This window comes from Caenorhabditis briggsae, assembly GCF_000004555.2.
Source record: "Caenorhabditis briggsae AF16 supercontig from assembly CB4, cb25.NA_238, whole genome shotgun sequence".
NCBI lineage: Eukaryota > Metazoa > Nematoda > Chromadorea > Rhabditida > Rhabditidae > Caenorhabditis > Caenorhabditis briggsae.
Genome location: NW_025543350.1, coordinates 1 through 10978, shown reverse-complemented (window position 1 = coordinate 10978; position 10978 = coordinate 1). Strand labels below are relative to the sequence as shown.

General features: G+C 36.8%; 1 protein-coding gene across 1 annotated transcript; it reads left to right on the top strand.

Annotated features, from left to right (window-relative positions):
* Window positions 1-1016: 1016 nt before the first annotated feature.
* On the top strand, window positions 1017-9496 carry Cbr-ctg-1 (the record flags this gene model as incomplete). Its single annotated transcript, XM_002648500.1, has 8 exons — window positions 1017-1078; window positions 4155-4317; window positions 4827-5012; window positions 5134-5291; window positions 5371-5458; window positions 6261-6508; window positions 7289-7455; window positions 9417-9496. 8 exons carry the CDS (start codon window positions 1017-1019, stop codon window positions 9494-9496), a joined length of 1152 nt encoding a protein of 383 aa, XP_002648546.1.
* Window positions 9497-10978: the final 1482 nt, after the last annotated feature.

Below are 10978 nucleotides of genomic sequence, written 5' to 3'. Positions count from 1 at the left end.
TATTGAGAGACACATGATCGATTCGAAATGTTTTTTTTTCTTGTTGTTTATATATTTTTTATTGTCACTGTTGTACTGTTATCTCCGAGTGCTTCAACAAATGTTTTTTAAAGGCGAGATTTGTCGTATTTTCAGTTGAAAAAATCGAGTTTAAGCCTATTTGCAGTCTGCGCATGCGATTTCAACAAAAATGGGCAATCTATTTTTTCCTATTCGTATTCCATACCGAATGTATGCCTGATCTCGGTACTCGCTCGGTTATGCAGGTTGTTCCGTCGAGAGCAAATTTTTCGGTCTCAATCAACACCAGTCATCATCGAATTCCTGAGTTTTCTTTCCTCCAAGCGTTTCCACTCGCGAAATCGCGGATTAAAGCACCGCATTCATCAACAATAGACACCCAATCTTTTTTTTTTGCAAAAAAGATAAATCAAAAACGCAGCTGAACTTTTCCCTGTAAAGAATGCTGTAAAGAGTCGGAAAGACGGTTCTGAAAACCTGGAAAATTGATAAAGTTCGCTGATTTCGGGAATAAGAAACTTTCAGCTTTCAACGGACGAGTCTGTACAACCCGACGTTATTAGTTCAAACAAAATATGTTTCGAATTTTTTTCGAACTGACAGAAATCGGGATAAACATAACTATTTTCAACGGCAAATTATACCGAAAATCACGAAAAACATGTGACACATCATCCCCATTTTTCCCGGTCATCTCCACTTTTTCTCAAACGATCGAAATCTGCAATCGGAGAGGAAAAGGAATCGGAGGCCTGTGGAAGAAGAAGAAGAAGGCCAGATGGGGGAAGAAAAGAAAGAGAGAAAACGGAAGATTTGCGGAGATATTACACAACACACAGGCAATACTACAGTAACTGTGGAAAATATAACGAAAATCGAGGAGATTTTCTGTCGTCGCTTCTCTTTTAGAAACCATCCGCCTCTTTTTCTCGAGAGAAGGAAAAGACCCCCATTGCCTTCGCCTTCGTCTTCTTTCTTTTCATTCGAATCAAGTAATGTTGGTGTCGCCGACGGCCGCTGCAACCTCCATTGAACAGCAAACTATTCGCGATCTCAGGTATAGACAGGACATTTTCTATTTTTAGAGTCATCAGGAGTTTTTTTAATTTGTAGAAATCTTATGGGGTTATTCAGTGAGAAGCAAATCAGCAAATCGCTGGTTTTTCCTTATGCAGAAAACCAGCAATTTGCTGGGGTCGTTTGATAGAGTTTTCTAGACCATGAGTTGTTCTCGTGGGTGTATACGACAAGAAGTTTACGAGCTCGAAAGTTAAAGACGCATGGAGCTCCCTGCGTGGGTCTCGCTTAGACTGGTCGTCTAGCTCCACGAGAACAAGCCATGGCCTAGAAAACTCCAGCAAAAGGTCCCAGCAAATTGCTGGTTTTCTTCTTACTTTCTTACTGTATAAGCCCATTATAATCTAGACAAGTTTAACTTCTAGAATTACAAAAAGAAATACCGTAAACACTCTGATAAAATGATTCACTCTAATTTTCAACTTTGAGCTAATTTATCTCGGTTTCTGTGAAAGATATCAAAAAGTGGTCAATTAATAACATGTTTTTGATATTATAATTAATATTTTATTAGTTGACCACCTTTTGATATCTTTTACAGGAAGATATATGAGATCAAAGTTGACAGAACTTCAAAATCTCAGAAAATCTCTCTTCGGAGTGTGAAATTATCAGAATCGCAGAATCTCAAAATTTCAGAATTTCAATTCTCTGCAACTTATATTTGAAATTCTGCTTTTTAGAAAAACTTCTATCAATACCAAAACACAAACTTCTTTTCCTCCAAATCTAGTTTCCAGATTTTCTTCAAAGATTCACTAAGTTTTGTGTTTTATTATTATGGATTTTGCAGTCTTCTCATCAATTTATTCGACTCTTATTTGAACCGTCGTTTCTAGGAAATCTTCAAAAGATCCATATCATTGAGTATCCGTTTCGAAATCCGTTTTCCGTTTTTCGCTTTCAATTTCAAAACAAGTCATCGATTTTTTTAATCACGCACCTGGATTTTTGAAAAGAAAAATCACTAGAATCCTGTAGAATCCTTATCATTTGGATAAGAGATCAATACACACATTTTCTGATTTGATTAAAATCAATCAAGCTAGAAACTTTGTTCTCCTTTTGTTGATAATCAAAATTCCATTTACCGGTTAGAGCTCAGTTATCTCAATTTGCATGTAAGATATCGAAAATGTGTCAACTGATAAAATGTTTATCATATTATCAACAATATTTTATCAGTTGACAAATTTTTGATATCTTTCACAGGAATCGCGATAAATTGGGTCAAAGTTTAAAAAGGGCCCTTCTATTACAGGTTTTACTTTAATTTCGAAACTTTTCGAAACCAATCCCGTTTTATCAATTTTGTCATCTAAATATGTACAACACCTTCTTCTTCTTATCCAGAATATGACATCATCTTTTTTCCTAAGAAATCTATTCCCGATCAAATGAGGAAAATCCCTTCTGTTGTAAAGGAACAAGGTCATTTTGGAAAGAGGAATCTGGAAAAGAAAAAGAAATGTGACTTTCTTATTGTTGGATGGTTGTCTAGATAAAAAGATAAAAATAGAGATAAAAAAGCACAAAGTTCTTGGTGTCTGTCGAAAAAAAAGTCTGTAAAATGTCTGATGCTGTATTTGGCTTAATAGAAGCCAACCCAACTTTGGGCTCAATTATCTCGATTTCTGTGAAAGATATCAAAAGTTTGTCAATTGATAAAATGTTTGTGGTAATATAATTAAAAATTTATTAGTTGACAGATTTTTACAGGGTGCGCCAAAATTATTGCAACACATTCAAAGTGCTGTAACTTCTCTGAAAATACTCGAATAGACTTGGAAATTTGGCAATAGTTTACTGAATACTTTCTAATAATGAGATTATCAAATTTGTTTGATGCAATTGTTTTTGGTCATCACTATATCCATGAGTTTTTTCGGAAACGCGTCTACTGTGGCACGGAGGTGTTTTGGGGATAACTGGGTCCGTCCTGGGTCCAAACGTTTTCGCAATGTCTCCAAATGAGAATGTGGACGTGCTGGGACCCTCGACTGAAAAATTCCATATGCGGAATAGTCAACCAAAATCATGTCGGCGACATGGGTGACATGGGTGAAGTCGTACCGAATCTTGAAAATTTGGTCGCGCTCCCTGGTTGAACGATGTTTGGCTTGTGAGTGAGACCAAAACACCGTGGAACAGTCCAAACATGGTTTCGAGATTAGTATTTGGTCCACGAGAGAACATACCTCTAAAAAGTTTCCTCCTATTAGTACTCTTTGCTGAATTTCCCCCAAATTTCCCCCAAATCTACAAAAAATCGAATTCGGAGGTTTTAACCAAAAACCATGACGTCTATGGATATGAAGCTCGATTGGCCATCCTACCATGATTATTAGCTAGCTCAGATCTCGGGCAAAAAATTCGATGGTTTTCTGATAAGGGCTCGGCGTTCTATGTCAGAACATGAAATAGGGTCAGCCCGAGGTCTCTTTTGACAATTGTACTGACTGACTTACTGCTCATTTGAAACTCCAGGCTCAGTTTTTCATTAATCGGTGCGAATTTTGACAAACTCATTCTCTGACGACCTTGCATCTCTCCAGGGTAATAAAAGTTTGAGATCTGGACAGTTCTTGATCGCATTCAACTGTTAGAAACATTCGATGGTTGTCCACTAGGTTGTTCGTTCGATTCCGAGAGCTTTTCCGATGCTCCTTAGGCCCACCCGTCTCTTGGCCACCTTGAAGAGGGTCCATAGGTGTATAGAACTAGTCACCATTCGTGTAAAAGTCAACCTAAAGACTTGAAAATTTGGGAATAATGTAATCAAGACATGCTGAAAATAATATGTACAAATAAATTGGTCCGAAACTTCTACAGTGCCCACCAGCTTGCACTAAACTTTGGTTGCAATAATTTTGGCGTATCCTGTATACATTTCACAGGAAATGAGTTATATGGGCTTAAAGTTGACTGCCGGGAATTATTGAATTCTGAACTTTTTTGAATCTTTTGAGATTCTAAACAATCTCAAAATCTCCAAATTCTAGAATCCAGGAACAAAAATGTAAAATTTCAAGTTTTTAAGAATCACAATTTTTCAGATCGATCCTGCCACAAATCGAAAATCTCAACGATGGATATGTGCTTCGTTGGCTTCGTGCAAAAGGTGGACGATTTGACGAAACAGCAGAGAGTCTAAGAAAACATGTCACATTCCGAACAGCATGGCATTTGGATAAAATTCATCAGTGGACACCTCCAGAAGTAGGTTGTTTTGTTGTTGAAAAATTTGCTCTATTGAAACAGAATATTCGGATTTTTCGATTGGCTTGTGAAAGCGATTGAATACTGTATTTACTCTGAAAGAATCCCTGCACTTTGAGCTCAATTATCTCGATTCCCACAAATGAAATCAAATGTGTCAACGGATAAATAATTCATCATAATATCATCGTTAATTTATCAATTGACAACTTTTTGATATCTTTCACAAGAATCGAGATAAGTTGACTCAAAGTTAGGTTGGGCATCTATTAAAGCTAATACGGTAGGTCGAAACATCAAAACTAGATTCTTTTAGATTTTTCTAGACTTTAATAAAAGCGGCGGTTCAAAGTTTCTTCTCAAAACAATGACAAATCTAATAAATCCTGTTTTCCAAGATAGATGATTCATCATAGATCACAGTTCATAAAGATCATAAAATGAGATTCTCAGAGATGAACCAGAAGGACTAGGATTTTTTTTATGTAGGCAAAAATTCAAAATTTCAGTGCCTCGAAAAATATTGTGGATATGGATTGCTGGGTGATACTGAAGGACGTCCAATTCTGATGTCTTTGCTGGGTAATGTAGATGTCGAAGGGCTGTTGAGATCTGTTGCATCGTTGGATTATATCAAGTTCTCATTGGCTGCAATTGAAAAAGGAATGAAACTTTGTGAGCAGAAAGCTTTGGAGGTGATTTTCTCGAAATTTCAAAATTTCCGTATTACATATTCCCGTTTTTATCAGTCCGTGATTTTGTGCGCCACCCTTTAAAATCAAAAGTTCTACAATTCGAAATTCCCGAAATTTTTAGTCTGGCCGCCCGTTTGAACAAATGACATTGGTATTCGATTTGGAAAACATCACCTCCGCTCACTTTTCATGCAAACAGTTCGCTTCGTCTTTCACCACACTCGTCAGTCTGTTCCAGGATCATTATCCTATGGTTTTGAGGAAAATTCTGATCATCAGGTCAGTCAAGGAGCCTCTGGAACTGTCTGGCTTCGATAAGACGAAATTTGAGGTTTTAAAATTCTTTTTAAAATTTCAGGGCACCGGAAATGGCACGAATTGCTTACGCATCCATCACTGCAATTCTACAGGATCCCATCACTCGTCTCGTGGAAATGCCGTCTGAAGTGAGTTTCTCAGAAGAATAGAATTAACTGTCAACTTTGAGCTTAATTATCTCGGCTCCTGCAAAAAATATGAAAAAGTTGTCGACTGTAATTTTTTTCTCATACCATTATCGATGTTTTATCAGCAGACCACATTTTTATAACTTCTACAGAAAATGAAATAAATCGGTTGAAACTTAACTACCGTAAAATCTGTAATAGAAGGCTCTCTAACTTTTAACTTCAAGCTAGTTTATCTCGGTTCCTGTCAGAGATACCTTAAAGGGGGAATCCGAACAAAATTTTTTTTGTACTAAAATGTTTCAAAGGTTATCTATTTTTCGAATATTATTGCGAAAAAATTCGGAAGAAATCCGAAATCCCCGAAAAACGCCGTTGAAAGTGAAAAAAAATTCAAAAAAGGTGCCGCCGAGGGACGAGGATTTGAATTTCCGCGCAGGGAGAAACCTAGGCCACGGCGCCTGATAGCATTATTTTCAAGTGGCCGACAGTGTTTTTTAACGTTTTTTACCTGTCGGAGATAAAAGCGAGAAAAATCCGGAAAAATTGTCCGGTAAGAAAGTCGCGCCGCACGCGTGGCCTAGGTTTCTCACTGAAAATCCTCGTCCCTCGGCGGCACCTTTTTTTTTGAATTTTTTCCTTTTCAACGGCGTTTTTCGGGGATTTCGGATTTTTTAAAAAAATTTTCGCAATAATATTAGGAAAATAGATAGCTTTTAACACACTTTAATGCAATAAAAAATTTGACCGGAGTCCCCCTTTAAACTCTTATTCAACTAAAATCAAAACTTTACAATTTCAGTCCGATTGGAAATGGTCATTGGCTCAAATCGTGAATCTCGAAGCGTGGCCAATGTACTGGGGTGGAAATCTTGTCGAAAACGGAGATCCAAAATGTCCATCTCGTATCAAATACGGCGGTGGCGCTGTCGACGAATCCTATTTCGTGGATCCGAAAAAAGCGATGGCAGACTACGATCAACTGACTACTGTCTACGCTGGAGACAAGCATCTCATTCAGATCAAAGTGAAACGACCAAGTCGGATAAGGTGAGGATATCTAGCTTTTTAGAGAAGAGCTCATTTGGAGAGCTCATCTGAATACAGTAGTTGTTTTAATAGAAACTCAAAAAACAAATGTAAAACTGTAAAATAAATCTTAAACTCTATACAATTTGAACTCAATTATCTCGATTATTTGTAAATATAAGAGAGATCGAATTTCAAAATTTTCACGTTTGAGACAAAATAATCAAAAAAGAGAAATTTTATGAGAATTTACACATTAAAAACACGATTACAAAAAAAAGTTATTTTTAAATAAATGGGAATTTTCTTATTTTCCCCAGAACATGTAGCGTGAACATTTATTTTCATTAAATCTGGGTTTTCATGAAAAATCCACAATTTTTAAATTTATTTTTTAACGTTTTTATTAAAATTAAAGAACAAAAACACAGAATCGTTCTGTAGAACACATCTGTGAGAGAAAAATATGACGCGAAAATTAAATCACTGAATTGTTCAACAGAACGATTCTGTGAAGAACACAGTTTTGAATAGAAAAAAGAATTTCAAATTTTTCTGCGTGAGCACAGTATTTTTCAAAAAATTCGATTTGAAACTCCCTCTTATATATCAAAAATTTTCCCACTGATAAAATGTTGGTGATATTATGATGAAAAATTCGGCAGTTGACATATATTTGATATCTTTTGTAGGAACCGAGATAACAAGCTCAAAGTGAACGTATAGGGCGGTTTTCTATTTGTACAAATACAGTACTTTAAAAGTCCAATAGAGCAGCCTTGCACAGTTCTCATATTTCAGCTGGACCTATATGACTGATGAGGACGATATTGGATTCGAAATTCATTATGACAAAACTGGAGCTTGCGATAAGCTAACTGAAATGGAAACTGTCTATCCGTACATCCGTTTGGAGTGTACCAATGTTCCAATCACAGGACATTTGGATGTCACTGATCTTGGAAATTGTGAGTTTTAAAAGGATTACTGTAATTTTCTGAAAGGATTAGTGCACGTATTTTAATTGCATCAAAAAAGATTACGGTATTTTTTGATGCAATTCTTCAATGGATGACTGTAGTTGTTGAGCTGCCGTATCTGCTCAAATAGAACCCCATTCTGTACGTGCACGTTGTGCTAAATTATCTATGTTCCTTTAATAGACAACAAAAATTTGTCAACTGATAAAATGTTGGAGCTATCATGATAAACACTTGAACAGTTGACAAATTTTCAGTATCACAAGAACCGAGATAATTGAGATCCAAATTAGGTACAGTACTGGCCATAAAGAATGCGACAACTTGTTTTTTGACGATAACTTTTTGAAAACTCAACTTTTCAACTCGAATTTTTTACTGTAGACACATTGGAAAGTTACGAAAACTTGCGTACTTGGAAATTGCATCATCTTGCAAACAAAATTTTTTTTCAATTGTTTTCTTTTTTTTTTTCATTTTGCATATTTTTCATGATTTTTGGTTTTTTTAAATAAAGTTGAAAGACAACTAATTGGAATTAGTTTTAGTTATTGTTTTATTGTTTTTCAGATATGGTTAGACCATTCGGGAAAAAATCCTTCTCTGTGGACGAGCGAAAAAGCATTGTGCGTGGTCATGAACTCGGCGCGCATCCGAAGATACTTGCAACTCAGTTTAGTTGTTCTTCCAGCCAAATTTACCGTATTCTGAAGAAAAATCGAGATGATGTAGGTTTCAATCAGCTTTCTCAACTAAATTTAACAATTTAGAATGGCGTTGTTCATCGCCAATCTCCAGGAAGACCCCGAACCACTTCCAGAAATATGGATCGGAACATTTTGCGCGCATGCCGAGAAGATCCTAGACGCACATCTACGGATATTCAACTTTCTGTGACGTCTCCAAATGAACCGGTACCATCGAGAAGAACTATTAGAAGACGTTTGCAAGTTGCTGGACTGCACGGGCGAAGACCAGTCAAAAAACCACTCGTCAGTTTGAAAAACCGAAAAGCTCGCGTTGAATGGGCTAAACAGCACTTGTCCTGGGGCCCCCGTGAGTGGGCAAATCACATCTGGAGCGATGAATCGAAGTTCAATATGTTCGGAACTGATGGTATTCAGTGGATTCGACGTCCCATTGGCTCCAGGTATGCTCCACAGTACCAATGTCCAACTGTGAAACATGGAGGTGGATCTGTGATGGTTTGGGGATGCTTCTCCGACACTTCTATGGGACCATTGAAGAGAATCGTTGGAACCATGGATCGATATGTGTACGAAGACATCCTGGAGAACACAATGAGACCATGGGCAAGAGCAAATTTGGGCCGATCGTGGGTGTTCCAACAGGATAATGACCCGAAGCATACTTCGGGTCATGTCGCCAATTGGTTCAGACGTCACCGTGTGAACCTCCTAGAATGGCCAAGTCAATCTCCAGACTTGAATCCCATCGAGCATATGTGGGAGGAGCTGGAACGCCGCCTCAAAGGAGTCAGAGCATCCAATGCCAATCAAAAGTTTGCTCAACTCGAAGCTGCTTGGAAGAGTATCCCGATGACGGTGGTTCAGACGCTCCTGGAGTCGATGCCACGTAGATGCAAGGCTGTTATCGATGCGAAAGGATACCCAACGAAATATTAAATCACTTTTTATTGTTACCTTTATTTTGTTTTTGACCTCCGGTGTTTCTTGAGCTTCTTTGTATAGATCTCCAAAAATGTCATTTTCATGAATTTTCGAAAAAAAATAATTTTCAAAAAAATTGTAGCAGAATATTAAAACCAACTTAGCCTAAAAGTTTATGATAGTGCTGAAAAAATCTTACCAAAAATTCGGATTGAAAAGTTGAGTTTTCAAAAAGTTATCTTCAAAAAACAAGTTGTCGCATTCTTTATGGCCAGTACTGTATCTCAAAAACGGTATATCCAAATTTCCCAATTCCAGATGTCCTTGAATTTGACAACTACTACTCGTGGTTCTCAGCTAAACAACTTCGCTACAACATCGAAATTGAGGATTTGTAAAAAAACTAAGATGATAATTATGTATAATTATTTAAGCAACTGGTTTTATTTTTCTACATTTAAATAAAAATTGGCTTTTCTAGTTTTTGGTTTGCAAGTCAGGAAGCATGGAAAACTTGTACTTCGGCAATGTAAAATTTTCGAGTTCTCAAAACAGTAACAAGTAAAACACTCAAGAAAAACATGAAACTCGTGAAATGATTGGGAAAAACTTTTAACAAATCAATTTTAATTTATTTTTTAAATTCCATCTTCCCACTCAAAAACGGAAGTTTCAGGCTATTTTTTGTTATCGATTTTCAACTTTTTTTGGTCTGAATAAAATTTCGATTTTTTATTTCAAATTACTTCCATAATTCGCGGAAGTTTCTAGACCTTTTCATGCTTTTCATCTATTTAAAGACAGAACTTTCTGTTTTTTTCCGGCTTCTTTTGTTTGCAGTTCGACCGGATGGTTTTCGTGAAGATTACTGTAGATTACTGTAGAAAAAAACATTCTTGTATACTGTAGAAAACATTCACGTCAAAACGCGGAAAAAATTTCAGAAACGATATTTTTTTCAAATTGCAAGAGATCGTTTGTTACAGTAATCTACAGTAATCTTTACGAACACTGTTTCGTCGATTTGCAGACAAAAACCTCGGGAAAATCCAACAATAATTTTTGAAATATTAGCTAACTGAAAAACCTAAAAAAAGGTCTTTAAACTTTGCGGAAATAATCTGAAAATTGATTCTCAGCTAACAAAAAACAGCCTGAAATTTACGTTTTTAAGTGGAAAATAGGAGTTTTGAAATCAAGAAAGAAAGGATTTCAACCAGATTTTAAGTCATTTCAGTCTGAAAAAAATGCACTTTCCGAGTTTTCAACTAGAAAAACCAAAAAACCATTTATATAAAAAAAGGGGGTTCACATTTTGAATTGAAAAACATTAAAGTCTAGAACACAGATCTTGGCTGACTGGGTTATTGAAAATTGGACATATTACCAAGTTGTATGTTTTCCTTTTCAAATTATATATTTCGCTATCAGTTTTCCCATTTGAAAAAAATCAGGAGGGCTTGTGAACCTGTCTATTCTGAGCCTGGTTTTCTCATTTCAATGATACCGATCAGAACAACGACAAAACGATTGATGACGTGGCAAACGACCCAAAAGAACCGGTTCTGTGGTTTCAGGTGACAAGGTGCAGCCGGAAACCGGCGGACAACGGACATATCTGGTTCTCACCTCGTTTCTCAAGATGGATGGCCACTGATAGGCAAACAGTCTCCGCATATATCATCCCGGCAGCAACCAGAGCTGCGCGGATAGTCCGTGTCTTTTGCCCGCCTATTTTTCCTTTTTGTCCGTTGTCCCTTGCCCAAACAAAACATTTGGGTGCCCCTTCATCTTTGGCGGGAGATGAGATCTGACCATACTCGAGATGGTAATACACATTCAAATGAATCAAGCAATAACTTCCTTGAGCCCGACGCATG